At 42.8% G+C, this 16990-nt stretch overlaps 3 protein-coding genes across 4 annotated transcripts; 1 reads left to right on the top strand and 2 right to left on the bottom strand.

Annotated features, from left to right (window-relative positions):
* The first annotated feature begins 687 nt into the window (after positions 1–687).
* LOC127300606 (two pore potassium channel c) lies at positions 688–5337 on the top strand. Its single transcript, XM_051330744.2, has 2 exons — positions 688–2029; positions 4854–5337. The coding sequence occupies exons 1-2, from the start codon at positions 822–824 to the stop codon at positions 5041–5043; spliced, it is 1398 nt and encodes a 465-aa protein (XP_051186704.1). The 5' UTR covers positions 688–821; the 3' UTR covers positions 5044–5337.
* A 3942-nt stretch (positions 5338–9279) lies between these two features.
* Positions 9280–10286, bottom strand: LOC127300605 (chromosome transmission fidelity protein 8). Its single transcript, XM_051330742.2, has 3 exons — positions 9983–10286; positions 9701–9896; positions 9280–9600 (listed from the first exon to the last, which is right to left on the bottom strand). The coding sequence occupies exons 1-3, from the start codon at positions 10142–10144 to the stop codon at positions 9530–9532; spliced, it is 429 nt and encodes a 142-aa protein (XP_051186702.1). The 5' UTR covers positions 10145–10286; the 3' UTR covers positions 9280–9529.
* Positions 10287–11437: 1151 nt separating this feature from the next.
* Positions 11438–16483, bottom strand: LOC127300604 (myb family transcription factor PHL7). Of its 2 annotated transcripts, none has more exons than XM_051330740.2 (7): positions 16248–16483; positions 14791–14957; positions 14044–14120; positions 13912–13954; positions 13768–13825; positions 12711–12780; positions 11438–12106 (listed from the first exon to the last, which is right to left on the bottom strand). In XM_051330740.2, the coding sequence occupies exons 2-7, from the start codon at positions 14930–14932 to the stop codon at positions 11654–11656; spliced, it is 843 nt and encodes a 280-aa protein (XP_051186700.1). In that variant the 5' UTR covers positions 14933–14957; positions 16248–16483; the 3' UTR covers positions 11438–11653. The 2 variants fall into 2 exon arrangements, with proteins under 2 accessions (XP_051186700.1, XP_051186701.1); XM_051330741.2 differs by having other exon boundaries at positions 14791–14922; positions 16248–16379.
* Between the last annotated feature and the right edge of the window lie 507 nt (positions 16484–16990).

The raw sequence follows: 16990 nt of genomic DNA, 5'->3' as shown, positions 1-16990 counted from the left end.
GTTCTCATCGCCCCACGCCAATATGTTGTGTCTTTCACTACACGTTGTACCTTTTACGTCACGTCTCCACGCCCACATGAATTGTGTCGTTTAACTGGCAAATGCCTGTGGAGTCAACAAATGCTAGATCTGTATTTTCAAGCCGCATCGTGTAAAAAACTTAACCTGGGCCAAAAAAAATCTTGGCAAGGTTTCACCTATAACAATGTACATTTGTTCCAAATATCATTTGTCATTCACCAAAAGAAAATCATTTGTGTTTGCATTGTTGCATCATGTAATGTAAAAAAAAGTTTAGCCCAACTACATAGTCTATATCAACATGTGGGACAATCTGTGGACACTTGCTTACATGCTCAATCCAACCTCTTTATGGCAGCACACAGACCCAAACTTGGTTGACAGGGACGGAAACGAAAAAGATTTGCCAACACAACATCACGAGACGTCCAACATCCTCTTCTTCCCTTGATCTGATCTCTCGCTATTCCGCTCCCTATTGTTGCATCGTCTCCCGCCGCTCAAAGATTTCGTCGATAAACAATTCATCGATGGAAGGGAAAAAGGCGAGAGAAAGGGGACAAAATTAGCAAGAAAACAGGCATCGCCGTCGTCGAGCACCAACGTCTCCCGGCCGCACCCTCATTCCCCTCCTCCGCCCTCTCTCAATCGCCGCATCCCGGCGCGATCCCAGGATCCCCAAAGATCCAATTTTTCCCCACCGCCGCCGCACCGAGGAGCCCAGGAATCCCTAGGCAATCCCAAGAATCCGGGAGGATATTCAGGAGGAATCTTCCACTCCGGCGTCGCTCCCTCCGGCCATGGACACGGACCCGCTGCTCCCGACCACCGCCGCGCCGCACCTCCTGCAGCCGCTGCCGGAGAACTCCTCCTTCTCCGACTTCGGCGCGCCGCCCAATTCGCCCTGCCCTTCCCCGGCCTCCTCCTACAAGGACCGCCTCATCTTCGGCCCCCTCCTCGACCACCAACCTCCCCCGCCGCCCCCTCCTCCCCCGCCCCCGCCGCAGCCGCACCACTACCGCCGCATCTCCGTCGGCCACCACGACCCGTTCCGCGACTACGACGACCACCCGGCCTGCTCCTCCTCCACCCCGCCCTCCGACGAGGAGGAGGCGCAGCCGCAGCAGCCGCTCACGCCGTCCCTCCTCAACTTCCTCGGCGCGCGCACCAACCTGCACCGCTCCCGCACCGCGCCCGCCATGGCGCCGCTCAGCGCGGCCGTGCTCGCCGCCTCCGCCGAGGCCGACCACCACCACCCGCCGCCGCCGCCGCCGCGGCGGCCCGCCATCGTGCTCCACGCCTTCCTCTTCCTCCTCGCCTACCTCGCGCTGGGCGTCACCTTCTACGCCGCCTTCCCGGCCAACTTCACCTCCTCCAACGGGCCCACGCACCCCGTCGTCGACGCGCTCTACTTCTGCATCGTCACGCTCTGCACCATCGGCTACGGGGACATCACCCCGGCCAGCCCCGCCGCAAAGCTCTTCTCCATCTCCTTCGTGCTCGTCGGCTTCGGCTTCGTCGACATCCTCCTCTCCGGCATGGTCTCCTACGTGCTCGACCTCCAGGAGCACCTCCTCATCACCGCCATCAAGAACCCCCGCTCCGCGCGCAAGAACAAGCACAACTACATCTTCGACGTCAAGAAGGGACGGATGCGCGTGCGCATGAAGGTCGCCCTCGCGCTCGGCGTCGTCGCCATCTGCGTCGGCGTCGGGGCCACCGTGCTCAGGAAGGTCGAGCATATGGGCTGGCTCGATGCCGTCTACCTTGCGGTCATGTCGGTCACCACGGTCGGGTACGGGGATCATGCGTTCCGGACATTGCACGGGCGCCTCTTCGCGTCTGCCTGGCTTCTCGTGTCCACGCTCGCTGTGGCGCGCGCATTCCTCTACTTGGCCGAGATGAGGATTGACAAGAGGCACCGTGCAATGGCCAATTGGGTGCTGTCCAGGGACATGACCGTGTCCGAGTTTCTCGCTGCCGACATCGACAACCATGGCTATGTCACGTAAGTCATCAAACTTATTTAGTACATTCTTGCATTGACCACTTCAGATGGTTAAGTCTGTCGTGTCAAAGATCATTCATTAGCAATTTAGCATGGGAATGGATTCTTGCAACCAGAAATGTTGAATCTCCTGCAAAGTGCAAATACTCTTTTACTAGGTATACTTAATTTGCAGAGCAAAACGCATACCATAGTCATAGCTCAACAAAAAGTAAGAGCAACTTGATGCCTGGCACTCAACAAGTCGTTGCATCATGAGCACTGGCTGAGATGCTGGTCTAATTTGCACAAATGAGATAATAGGTTTTTGTGCCTTATTCGTTGCAATGGGTCATCATCCGGAAAAGTTGTGTTGTGCTTATCTTAAGGGCAGAAATCAGAGGGGTAAAATAACGACTCTGCTTAGTACTTGATATATGTTTTTTATCATGTTGCATTTCTTTTACTGAACGATAAAATCTGAAAAGGGGATGAGAACATGTGTTTTGAGAGGGGTCATTACAATCGTCATATGTAACACTACTGGAGAAAAAAGAGATGCCTTTGAATTTGGTGCATGTTGAATAAATTTTAGTGGAATGATATATAGCATCTGTTAATTCTGATTTTGGTGAAATATGACCAGACAACTTCTTTTCTGTCGATATTGAATGAATGCAATTAACAAATCGATCATCCCACCATGTTCGTCGAATTGATTCTTTGTTCCTTGTTATCTGTTTCTGTTTGCAAGTTCATTTTAGATTGAGTTATTGCATAAATATAATAGTCTGCAATTATGGCTGTAAGCTGAAAAGAATACTACTCCCTCCATACCGGATTAACGGGCAATTACGCATTTCGAGAAACATGTTCGACTATCAATTTGGTCAACAAAATATGAGATATATGCCACAAAAATTATACCGTTGGATTCGTATTCAAAAAATGTATCCAATAATATAATTTTTGTGATATATATTTTATATTTTATTGATCAAATTAGTAGTCAAACTTGTTTCTCGAAGTGCGTATTTGCCCATTAATCCGGTATGGAGGGAGTAGATCCCAAGAGCTTGACAGCTTTTCTCACAAGTATGACATTATAAGCTTCAGAGAAGGTTTTCCTATGTAAAGTATGGTTTGATAAAGAGACAGAGAGGGGGGGCTTTGTTAGTAAGATACATCCATTTGCTTTAATGGAATTTTCATGACTGAGTAAATGAATCAGCTTATGTGTATTATGTTAAATCGTAGCAGAATTTTTTCGTATGTTTTGCTTGGTTACTCATGTTTCTATGCATTATGTCATGATGTTAAGATATAAATATATAATTATTTTTAAGAGATCATTTTTTTGTGAGTATTCATATACGCTATGTCCCAAAATACAAGGCACGCTTTTTTTTGCAGTCTGATGAACAACTTTGACCACTATTATATACAAAATTATATGGTTTTAGAATGTAAAAATGGTACCGTTGCATTCATCTTGCAAATCTCTTTCATATCATATATATTTATGCAAATTTTGTGGACATATTATAAGTACAAATCTGTTGACCAGTGAAATTTAAGAGCGGCTTATATTTTGGGATGGAAGGGAGTACAAGATAGCATGTATCGTTCATAATGTTGTTTATTTATCATGATATGCATGCTGTCGTACAATCAGTTATTTGAATAAAAATATTTCCAGTAGTTGTAAAGCTATTTCATATTCTAATATTATGTGGAAGGCGGTATTCATTGAGTTTTACTGAGGTATTCTATGGGCACAAGTCTAAAACGAATGACTAATGTTTGTACAACTTTACTATGCTTAAATTACTTATTGATAATTGGTGAGTATGCTTTTGCCGTTTACTTTTAGAATATGGACACATAAGTTATAGATGGTGAATTTGTGTAGTCCTCCCATAATGAATGTGAATATAGGAAATCAAGATACAGTACTGTAAATGCTTTTGCTAACCTCCTGGCCTTCTTTTTACGAGTGTGGCAGCTGTTATGCCTACTTTGTCTTAGCTCAACAGATGATGCATGCAAGATTTTGTTAGTAGCATGATCCACTAGTCATAGGCTCATTTAGTTTTTGCCAAACACAGTTGTGTCACCACACCTTTTGCGGCTTGCCATTGTTTAGCAGGAAAAGTGTGCTCAAGGTTGGCATGGCCAAAACATGCCCTTGATTATTATCATATTTCAGTAGTCCTCAGAAACAAAAGAAAAAATCCCAACACGGAAAAGCTTTTTATTTTTCAAAACATTGCATTATTGTAGAATGCTGAGTTATTAATCCCGTGTCATTTGGGTCGTGACACGGGATTAATCCCGTGTCATTTAGGTCGTGACACGGGATTAATGACATGGCACATATGCTGAGTTATTAATCCCGTGTCATTTAGGTCATGACACGGGATTAATAACTCAGCATGTTGGTATCACGACCTAAATGACACAGTGATACCAACATATGTGCCATGTTTCAGTACATTGATTGCATCAGACTGATTTGTACTCTTCTGAAATCACAAATTCTGCCTGCATTTAGGCAAGTTTAGTGCCAATGGAAAAGGCTAATTATCTCGAAATTCTTATGATATTATTTGCACAATTTCATTGGGTATGATCTCTTCGACACCCCACGTTGGATGTAATCAGTAGTCAGTTATGATCTTAGCTAATCATTACACGGAATTTGGCAGAATGGATGAGCACTATCCTCCAATGAATGCAAATGTGTTTTTCATCACTTCCTGGAATGGCATTTGTTTACTTCCATAATGAATACAGTTTGCTTGTTTCTAATAGCTGTATTTGTTAATGCCTTGCATTATTTCAGGAAATCGGAATTTGTTGTTTACAAGCTGAAGGAGATGGGGAAGATTTCGGATAAAGATATCAGGATGATCTGCGACCAATTCCAGAGGCTGGACTCAGGAAATAACGGAAAGATCACGCTTTCAGATCTCTTGCAGAGTCATCACCTGGTCTCTGATCCTAGGGACATGAAAAAGGGGAAGAAATCGTAACAGATGTCATGAAGACGTGGAAAGAAAATTCCGTAGGTAGTATGAGGAATTTTGGGACTGTAAAAATATGCTGCGAAACCAGCAAGGTTTTAGAGCTAGGATGCCTGCACCGAATGCGAAAGCCTGAATCAGTTGTAGGATAGACGTAGGTAATCTGCTATCAGTTGAAAATGAGTCTACCTGAAAGGGGAGAGAGCATTTCAGCTAGTTAAGAAGCTGCTGTAAATACACCAGTTATATTGCGACTCCTTTGAAACATGCGGTGGAGATTAGGTGGTCTTTTTTGGCCTCTCAGCACATGCCTTTGGTCAAACGCGTGGTTGATGACAGATGTGGATTCTTTGGTGCACGTAATTCAGGCCGGTTGGTGGAACAAGAAAGGGTCTCTGCATTGGATGCTACCAGGCTTTGCGTTATGGTTCGGTGTCGTTTTCCGTACTTGCATAGTCACGCTACGCTGTGATGGAATTTATTTTTCCAGCGTTGATTGGGATAGACCTGACCACTCCATTTTCTGATTCGATTTTCCGTTCCCAAGAGTCAAAACACGGGATATCTATATCTTCGTAAACCTTCCGTAAAAGAGGTATTTATGAAACACAAGATGAAGCACAGTCTATGTAAGCACAAATTTCCCAGCAAATCACAGTCAACCAGACTGCATCGATTGGCAATTCATAAAACACAAGATGAAGCACATGTATACAAACATACTTCCTCCGGTTCAAAATAATTGCGTGGAGAGAGTATCAATTAATCAAATTGTAGGTATACAACGTAGTAGATCCACGTCATATTAGATTCATCAATGACTACTCGGAACAATGATATGTTAGTACAAGTACCTAAAACGCACACATTGTCAACTTATTATTGGATCCTTTGTAACTTGCAAGACGCATCTAATGATGAAAACAATACGGTTAAAACCTTTCATTGGTTCAATATATACTCTAGAATTTACCTAATTATGCATACATAATTTTAACTAGAAATCACTATTGAGATATTTGTTAGATCGTACGCTTTATATATCTTCAACATTAATATGCATACACTCTATAGTAAATAAAATGGTAAAAACATGATTCAACAAAGAGATCCTATCAAAAAGTATAGTGTAAAAATTATCACGACAGAAGAGTATTTTTCAGTGATACATCCAACCGGATACCAAAAGGGCATTAAACTAATATTTGCAACACTACTAGCTATGTGGTTAAGTATGCCAAATAACTAAAGTAAATTTATACCCGTTAAGAATGTAGAAGCTAAAAGTAAGCTTTATAGAAAAATAAGAGTTTAGTATAAATTGTATCTATCGACAAGTACATCAACAAAGTCATGTTTCTAACACTGTGTTTGGCTGCAATAAATTGGGTCTAGAATTAGGGAATTGGAATTGGGACCTCCAACTCTGTAGTTTGGATGTGTGTGAAATAGTTGTCTGGAAACTCAGTCCTAATTCCACGTAGCCCGCACCGAAGCGTTTTTCTGAGCGGAACGATTCGGAGGTTCCACCCTCCGTATTGCCGTGGAATTTCTCCCTGGGTACCGCTTCGCAGACGAAGCTTTCCGCGAGGCTGAGACACGCAGACTCCCTCAATCACGCCTTGGACCAAGACTACTCCGGCGACACAATATGGAACCTCCCAGCCCCAATCTCCCTCTGCCCGCCTGGCCATCCTCTGCTTTTCCCGGCAGTCCTCTACATGTCCCCTGCTCGGCCTTGGTCCGCCCCTCCATGGTCCCAACCCCAAAACCAAGTTGGAAGAACATGATCGGAACGGTAACTGAAGTGGAAATGCGTCGGTAGTTGGGGATATCGGTAGCAGTGGATTTTCACCCGGTTGGAGGTAGCGGCAGCGGTAGTGCGGAAAGGCTTGCTTCCTCTTTCTTCTGTTGAATAATCGGTGCAACAACGACGGCTTGTGCTGCTACTGTCACCTTGATTTGGTGGGGTGTACTGTTAGCTTTGGGTTATGTGTCGTTTTTTATGTGAAGTTTCTAGAGAATTATGGCAACAAGACTAATGGCAGTGTCAAAGCATGCAACCTGGCATGTCAAAGCATGGAAGAACCATGAATGGCCTATAAACCGTACAATAATCATCCACCATTATTCAGAGCTTAATTAGCTTATTCACAATATAGTTTAAATGGAAAACTTACGAATCCTCGATTGAGGAGCTTAATTAGCTTATTCACATTGTAACATACAACATGCTATTTTTTTACATATATAGAAGTTTATATTGTCCAAGCTCACTAAACATTAAATTCTATGGATTGTACATCCAAATAGGAAATGGAATTTGGTACGCCCTTTGATTCCAATGATAAATTTCAAGCGCACCCAAACAAAAGAATTTGAATTAGAAGCCAATTTATTTTCATCTTGGATTTAGAATTCTCAGTCTAATTCAATTTTAGATCTAATTCACTACATCCAAACACAGTGTAAATGGAATTTATATAAGGGCCACAGTTTTTCTATCCAGCATGCCATATTTCAGTTCTATCAAGTCGTCCTAGTGCTTGACAATGTGGTGCATTAACTCAACGATGATCTACATCATCATACAATCAAATCAGCACATGTCCAAAACAATCCAAACTCACAAGCACCTAATTTTATTCTTATCAACCTTCTCATGTTCGCAACACTCACAGTGTGATAAATATTTCCCTTAGACGACACCGGCCGTTTTGCCTAAAAGTCTCTTAGAACTGAACAATGTGGAAGGTTGTCTGGAAACCTCGCATTCTGCCAAAAGCCCATTTTTTTTCTCTAGAAAGCTCACATTCTACCAAAAGTCCAATTTTTCACGTGGAAATTGACTTTTAAATCATTGGTTGTGCAGTTCAACAAGTGCTCTCATTTGAGGATCTATGGTACAGATTGTGAGACTGGATATTCTGCGGTAACGCAATGTAAAGATTAGGTGTTGATTTTCCTTGATTTGGTACGCGAAGATATGAAACTAGACTAGCAATGCCCTGGCGGCAACCATGACACTTATGGACCGATCAAAAAAAAATTGGAAAAGGTGATGGTCACATCACCGTTTCGGCTGGCTTGTTGATCAACTATAAAAACTTCCTCAACAACATCCGAGAAGTTACAACCTAAACCGCAAGTGCCGGATGGTCGAACAAAGAAGAAGTGTTGGCCTACAACATAAGGATAAAGGATGAAAGAGGTGGTTAAATCGGAAGTAGGCTGGGTTATGCTAGACATCAATGCTAGTTTCATGGATATATGGGGCTTCTTGGAGAACGGTCATTAGAGATACCTAGCGGGAAATTTGTTCCCATGCTTGGGATCTAATTCAGAATTCTTATACAGAGATAGCTGAAGCGGTGGCGTTCTGCAAAGGAGTTGAGCATGTGTGGTCTACTAATCATCATCCAAAGTGATTGACTACTTGTGCTGCTCTTGTTTATGACCTCAGGAACACACAACAGAGCAGGTGAAGAACTGCTGGAATTGTGCATGATGTCCGGCTCCTTCAACAATGTGAAAAAGGTTAACAGGCTTCAGAATGGTGTGATCAATGCCCCTGCGTGGTGAGCGTGGCTTTTGCATGATTGGTATGATACTTTCATGTTTTGATTAATACGCAACACTTCCAAAACAAAATGAAGACTGACCTAGAGGTTTCACCCCAGACAGGACCAAATACTTCAGAAGCATTTATCAAGCCAAAGTCAATTATGTTCAAGCCGAAGTCATTAATGTGTTGCTGCCCCCACCCAAGCCAACACCATCATAACCCGCAAACTTAGCAAAACCAAACACGAACTAGAAGTTCATACATCTTTTCTCTAATCTCAAATGCACCATGTTTTATACATCTGAATACCCAATTAGCCTTTAGAAAATCATACTCCCTCCGTTCCAGAAAAAAAAAAAGGTGCTCAACTTTGTGGGTATAGACACATTTTAGGTATAGATAGATCCTTATCTATAAAAAGTTAAGCAAATCTTTTTTGGAACAGAGGTACTAGTACAAGCGACCAACTCCACAAAGCAATTGGCAAGTGACCCGCAAGCAAAATAATGACCTTGTTTTTCTCGGAAGGGAACAGTATTCCGATGGGTCGGCTTTGCAAAGCAAAGCTACAACGCAGATGGTAAATCACCAATCTGATGAGAAGAAAAGATCTGGGGACCTGAAATTCCAGTGGCATATATAAAACAGAAACAAAACAGTGCACTAGACAGCCGAGAATATAACCAAAATGACCGGAACTGAAATTTGGCTCCAATCCCATATGAACCAAACTGCCACAAAAGTTCGGTGGGCCTTTCTGCCAATCTGTCTACGCTGTTGCTTCAACTAATTGTAAACTCATACGTATAACGCAACCACAGCATGGCAGAATCAGAATGTGACCACCAACTAAGCAGGAGCAACAATTTGCAGCGGTTCACGGGTACACTCAGACCTCCTTGGCTTCAGATTCTTAACCAGACTTCCTCGTCACGAAGTGGGAGATACGGCTGATGGCGTCGCAACCGACGGCAGGGCCTTCTTCTCCTTCACCGGGACCTCTGCAGGAGAAAAGGGGACCGCGCGATTAGCGAATTTCTGAAGGATCTCACTGTCCTAGGAAAACGAAACTGAGAATGGAGGTGGGATTCAACGGATTACTTGAGATGAGAGCCTTGGGGCGGTCCTTGAAGAGGATCTTGTGCCGGATGACGCCGATCACCTCCAGCTCCACCTGCGCCGCCGCCGGCCCACCTTGGCCATCGTTCTTCTTCTTCCTCAGCACCAGCAGGGGCTTCTTGAGAGTCACCCTGGTCCCGGCGAGCTCGTGGTATCCTATAGTGAAGGTGTACGCGCCCTGGCAATGGCGAGACCACCGTGAGAACAGAACAACCTCGAATCAAGAAACGAGATGCGATGGGAAATTAGATGTTAAGTTCTTGCCTTAGAGGATGGGGATGATGAGGTGGAGCAGAGGCGGCCGATGTGGAGACCCTGGATGCGGCCGGAGAAGCAGGGCTGCGGCTGCAGCACGCCTTGCACCTCCACCACGGCCCACTCCGGGCATGCCGCCTCGCCGCACTCGCACCGGACCTGGATCTGCATCGCGCCGCTCTGGCCTCAGTATTCTCGATGGATTGGATTGGATTGGATTTGGATTGGGGAGGAACAGTGAAGAGTTTGTGGTTGTTGGCGCCGAAGATGGGCGGCAAGTTTGCTGCTTTCCCGCCCTTAGTTCGCGCCAAACCATCCCAAAATTTGTTTGCACTCTCTACTTCCGCCCTTGCACCGCTGCTATTGTACTGTAGACAGAAATGCGTGAACGATTATCATACAGTTGTTTTTTTTTACAAAAAATCCATTGATCTGTTCATGATCCTCAACATAAGTGTAAAAAATCTTTAAAATAATAAAAAAAATACAAATAAAGAATTTGTTTCTCTTACTACAAATGATGCATTTGCAAAGAATGGTTCAAGTTTTTGTTGAGTGTACTGAAAATATATTTATTATTTTCTTTGTGTTTAGGGCTTTGGGCCCGTTTGGAACAAATGAAGAAACATAAGGATTTTGGAGGATCAGTTCAGAAAAAATGATTTTGGGGGATAAGGTTCCTACAGGGAAAGTTCCTACATTAAAACAGCTTGGGACAAATATTGGGAATTCTAAATTCCTTTAAAATTCCTATGGATGGTCTGCTCCACAAAAATATTGAAGGAAAACAAACATGAGGTCTTATCTCATGTTTTCATCTTAATTTCTGTGGATGGTCTGTTCCTAAGTTTCTTTTTAATTTCTGTGATTTCTATGTGTGATATCCAACAATGCTTTAAGGCCCCTTTGATTCAAAGGGTTGTTGCAGGAGTATTGGAGGATCCAAATCCTTAGAAAATTTTCCTAAGGTGGTTGTTTGATTTGTACAGTAGAATTTGATTATTTTCTAAGGAATCTACATTTCATGGAAAATTTCAACATTCACTCAAACCTCTCGAAAAAACTTATTTTTTCTATATGATGAAACCAAAGAAACTGGCAATCCTGAAGTTTTCCTATTCCTTTGTTTTTGGAATCATGGGAATCAAATAGGCCCTTAAAGTTTCTTATGCTTTGGGGAGGCTAGGATACATGATATCTTTATTCATGTGTTTTTTCTGTTTCCAATATTTTGAGTTCTTGCGTTCCAAACAGTGACTTCATTGAAAATTCTGCTCAATTTTGTCAGATTCAACCCATAACAAATTGCATAGCACGATAAACTTCTCTTTATCCAGTCAGGGTTATTCTAGTGATGTAAACTGTTTCATGCCCAATGACTACGCCACGTCTCAACGGAATACATGTTTTCTTTTCCATTCAAATGAAGTTACTCCAAGAACAAAAGGGCGACAAGACAGCATGTAAACAGGCTAACAGTGCCCAGCCCCCAAACCTGTCAACTCATCTGCCAATAAAGTAACACGTCAGGACGCTACAAACTCAAGATAGATGTCATGTGTATTTATCATGTAAACAATCACCTCAAAACACCTACAACTTTGTCAACATACAACAGCATATCCCTTTAGATGATAGAGTAACATTCTAAGATGCTGCGAAGATTGGAACTGCCGGAGGCTAATGGCCTGAGTAGTAGGGCATCGAACATTGCTGGAACTCTGGCCCTGAGCTCGACTCGAAGATATGCTGCGGGAGAGATAAGTCGGCCTCCGGGAACTCGGCGTCACTGCCTCGCTGCCTCTTTGCTGCCCTCTCGTGCTTCGGGCTGGCGGTGGGAGAACCAGAATGACAGTTGGAATCTGCGGTTAGCAGTTCATCATGACATGGGCTCCTGGTTGCTTCAGTTTGGTCTCTTTTGAAAGCTGCCCCTCGAGATGGAGATTCAGATGTGGGTGCAGGAGTTGATGGGTCTGTCCTCTCGGAGTCGGGGAATTGATCGATCGACGCTGGGACAACTGCGCCTGCACCAGGTGTTTCAGATTTTACAGCACCGTACCGCTGCTGCTCTTCTATGATCTTCTTGAGGTACTTTCCCTGGGCCTCGATTCGCAGTTGAAGCTGCCTTTGTACCTACAGAAAATGTTGCCAGGCCATCCTGTCATTTATCTTTGCTGAATAGCTTTACAAGTTACTGAGTTACCTTAGTGCAAAGCATGCAACTGACACATCTGGTCAACTGAACCTAACAATTTACTTATTTGCAAGTTTGTAAACATGAATGAGATTAACTCAAACAAAAACAAGGTATGTAATGCAGAGTCACAGCTAGACAAAGTGTCAACAGCCTCTGTTTCTCGTCTAGACAACTAAGGTAACTAAGTGATCTGTAAATGCAGCCCTGATGCAACAACATATGCTGCAACACGAGAAGTTGGGAGAGTATAGAGGCGGGGCAACAACAAATAAAAATATATTGCCGGTTATTCAGTTTTAGACTGCAAAATCCACCGCCAGAATTTTCGTGAAGGAAAAATTGCCACATTCACTAATAGGCGGGGCTCAGTAGCCCCAGTTAACCATGGGACATGCTCTTCAGTAGATGTTTAATAGAAATTTACAAATATTTGCAAATTTCCTTGCAAACATTAAGGATAAGTATGCATGCCAACAGACATTTAGGATGACAAATTTTTAAGATAACAGGTCTTGCATGGAACTTCCAAAAAAGACTTACTTCTAGCTGTTCATGCAACCGCTTTTGGACCTCCATCTGCAGCTTAAGGGCTTCAGATATCTCCAAACCACTGTAAAGAAAAAGGCTCAATGTTCAAACTGAGAAAAAAGGGGGAAACCAACCTCAACCAAAAAAAACCTTGCAATTCCAACAGTGAAATGGAAGTGTCCAATAATATGCTCGTCGTACATTTTGAAAGACTTGCCCCTTACAGAGGATGGCATGGATAAACCAACAAAAAGCAACAAAATCTAATGACAGAGAAATTTCATGTATCAGGCACTTTCAATAATTAAACGAAACCAGAAGTGTATCTGGCATAGTTTAAAGGTATTTCAAGTAAAGAAAAGAAATAGGGTGTGTCAGTAGCAAACGGCACAGTTTGAAGCTATTTCCATGTGTTTTCTTTGATTTTCTAGCACGAAGCATTTGTGAACCTCAAGATACTCAAAGGCCAAACAATGGTGAATGGGGCAACTTAATATCCAATAGAGTAAATTAAGTCAACACTTTCACTGTGCAGAAATTACTCATCAAAATAATAAGTGATTTCAATTAGACTGCAGTTGCGGCCTAATTGCTTGATGTTTGTTAACTACGGAAGAACCAAAGTTAACATGTTTTATTTGCCGAGCAGCATGCAAACATTGATGGTAACAGAATCAAAAGAGTTGATTACTCCCACCATCCACAAATAAGTGTATTTCAAAGTTTTGTCCTAAGTGAAACTTTCTTATGCTTGATCAACTTTATAGAAAATTGTAGCAATATTTATAATATGAAATTAGTATATTACCATCCAAGATGCATCTAGTGATATTAATTTGGTGTTGTAAATATTGCAATTTTTTTATGAAGTTGGTCAAACTTTTTTTTTATATTAGGACAAAACCTAGAAGTACACTTATTTGTGGATGGAGGGAGTATGCTAGATGAATTTCTTAGTACATGGTAGAATCCGGCATACATTGCAGTACTTGCATCACATGACATGCCGCGCAGTTTCCACAGGTTACAGTTAAAAGGAAAATATAACTGGTCATATGCGTATACTTACGCGGATCCATCAAGCCCTGCGAGTGAATCCCCTGGATCTTTGTTATCAGCCTTGTTACCTACACGAGAGACACATATGGTGAACATGAAGAACTGAAAAAAAAATCACAATGCTAATTATATGAAGATAAGTGTGTTCACCTACCATCAGTTGAAGAGTCAGGAATGTACTTTGCTAGCCTGTATTTCTGAAAATGGGAACAGGGAGTTCAAGATCATAAATTAAGTTTCAATAAAAATTGCTCAAGTCCAAGTGACACTCTGAAACAAAATGTACCTGCAAGTGGCTTTTCACATGGTATATTGTCAATCCTGGTGTACCCATAATCCTAAGAACTCCTTTAGGAGTTGCTCCTGTTTTATTTAAGGAATTTATGTTAGCAGAAGCAAAATAAGCCAATGTAAATATAATAGTAATGGAAGCTTCGAATGACAATAAGTTGATAGATAACTACATCGTAAGTCATAACATATCATCCAAAACTTCCACTATCTGTTTATATAGAAAATCTAGAGAAAAACAATAGTAGGTTACTAATAGCTTAGATGGATGGAAATCCTCATCCAAGAGATTGGGAGCCTTAAAAATGAGTTATAATTCTCTGGTTTAAAGGGGTTTGGTATATTCTCATGTAAACGTGTTTTAGTAGCCTGGTAGCTTATAGCCTTATGTATCTCATCCGTTCTTTCTTAAGAAAATGATAGTTAACGTAAGACCTTAAACTCCAAAACATCCTTTTTGAAGCTTATATGATGCTGTTTTGAGTTAATGTGACACCTTAAACCATCTATAAGCTTCCTACCTATAAACAATGTTTTGAGTTGCACGCCATCATACTTACATATTATAATTGTCACTTCTATAAACTTATGGAATTTTCAAACTAGACGCAGCAAACTTCACTCGATATTAACAAAATATCGCATTATACAAAAGAATTGATGTCAAATTGATTACACGGGAAGAAGAAACAGCATCATATAAAAGAAGAAATGAAAGCGAAATTGCATTGTGGGTACATACTATCAGGACCGCCAAGTTGAGTAACAGCCTCAACAAATTGTTCATGCAGCTCATCTGTCCACCGTAAGCGTTGCCTCGCAGCCAAGCTAGCTTTGCTGTTTGCTCCATCATTCGAGCCCATATTGTTTTCACCTAATTCCATTTGCTGCTGGTGAGTGACTGAGTTGCTATGATATAAAGAGCCAAATATTAGAAGGTATAGAGAACGATACTATTTTAATAAAAGGGACAGTTTGACTTGCATGGTGAAGATTTGCAAAGATAAAAGTACAAAATATAACAACTTAAAATGAAGGTGCCATGACTGTTTCACTCTCCATTTACTGAGTAAGATAAACGCCTTACAGCACGTATGCTTGTGCTGCTTATAGTAGGTAATGACCTATTATGGTACCGCAAGCTAAATCTTTGTTCTAAACTCCTCTAGTTAGAGAATTGGCCACTTCATCTGAAGTATAGGCCTGATGGTTGTTAGTTATCCCAAAACCTAATTCTTTCATCAGAAGCAACTACCTAGCTATACAAAATATGGTTTCCCTGGAAGCTCGCACTTTATCAGGACAAGATAAGGCAAATAAATATGGAAGCAACCTCCAACATAACAGCTGCTGATCACCAAACTTAGCAGGTTGTTGGAGGCATGCTCTCCAGGGGCCATGCTCAAGAACCCAATCACAAAACATAGGCCAGACATCCCCTGAGGAGGTGGGCCTACCATGTCAGCCTCACGAAAGCTCTACCCAACTTTTCTTCCGCAGGATATTATCTTTGAATGGTCACCGGGGGAGCGAGAAGACTCTCCACATGACTTCCCCAGAATATTTGATAAAATGCCCCATTTTACTTTTCCAAGTGCCTCGAAAGTGCCAAGTTCATTACAACGCCCGAAATGACACAGCTTACTTGCTCAATTTGATAAATAAAAAACGCCCTGTTTCAATATTGCTCTTATTTCTCTAAATACAGATCTGAAATGACAATTGTGCCCTGCTCATCCAGTCCACCGGAACGGTTGGACCAGACCCGTTCCTCGGTGCCCAGCTGCCCCCTTCTCCTCCGTCCCCACCACCGAGCTCCCTCCCTTCTCGCGTGCAACGCCGACGGAATCACCAGCAATCCGGGGGAAAAGTGGGGCGCTTTCGGTGAGCTCCAGCGCCACACCGTCCGCTCTAGGGCGCGCGCATCGATTGGAGAGCGGATTGAATCGGCTGCGCATCTTATAGAGCGTGTGATGCGGAATCAACTAATCCCCCTGTTGATTTGAATGAATTTTTGCTGGTCACCGCGTGGAGCATGTACAAACAGCAGCGGAGAACCGAATTCAATTGCTTTATCAGTTCCCTCCTTCTTCCGAGGTACGAATCGACCGCTCCACCCACGGCGCTTGCTCCGGCGGCGTTTCGTTACTTGTTGTTAAATGGAGGGGGGGCAGAGAAATCAGAGGAATTCGGACGTACCAGGGTGGACGAACCGGCCCAATTCGGAGGCCGGAGGCGGAGGGGGATTGGGGCCGGCCGGAGTGCAGGTCGGCCGGCAAGATCGGGACTTGACGGCGGCTGTGCAGTGGATTGGGAGGAGAGATTCGTGGGTTGGTGGTGGTTTCTTGGCCGGCCCCCGGCGAGCTGCGGAGAGAGAATTCCACGAGATTCTCCTCCCACCCCTGCCTCTCTCTCTCTCTTCCTCTTTTCCGTTCCTACTGGGTAGGACAGTTTTCGCTGCTGCCCGAACCTGCCCAAGACAAAACCGGATGAGTTATTTTCAGTTTGGTCCTTGCCTTATTGAAGTATTGGGTAATGCACCCTGTAATTTTGTTTTGAGTGAATTCCACTTGTCATCTACAATGCAAGGCAAGGTGCTTATATGAGTGCAGCTCATTTAAAACTGACAAAGAAACATGTATAATATATGATAAATTTTTCTGATTATTTATGCATAAATGATACACATCAATCATTAGAAATGTGGTACTACAACAATATAGTCCATAAACCACAACAATCAATAATTATATCGCAAGAACAATTTTGATAGATCATTAGACATGGCATAAACCATATTAACCAGAAATATTGGTCAACAAACCACCACTATACGAGTTATCACATAGCACAAGTGAGCTTGGGCCAGTAGGACATGGCCACTTGAGTTGGATTAGCTTCTTTGACCAGATTATAAAGCATAATGTTGATTTTTTTTTACT

This window comes from Lolium perenne, chromosome 5, assembly GCF_019359855.2.
Source record: "Lolium perenne isolate Kyuss_39 chromosome 5, Kyuss_2.0, whole genome shotgun sequence".
NCBI lineage: Eukaryota > Viridiplantae > Streptophyta > Magnoliopsida > Poales > Poaceae > Lolium > Lolium perenne.
Note: the sequence above shows the minus strand (reverse complement) of the source record. Positions and strands in the feature narration are given on the sequence as shown.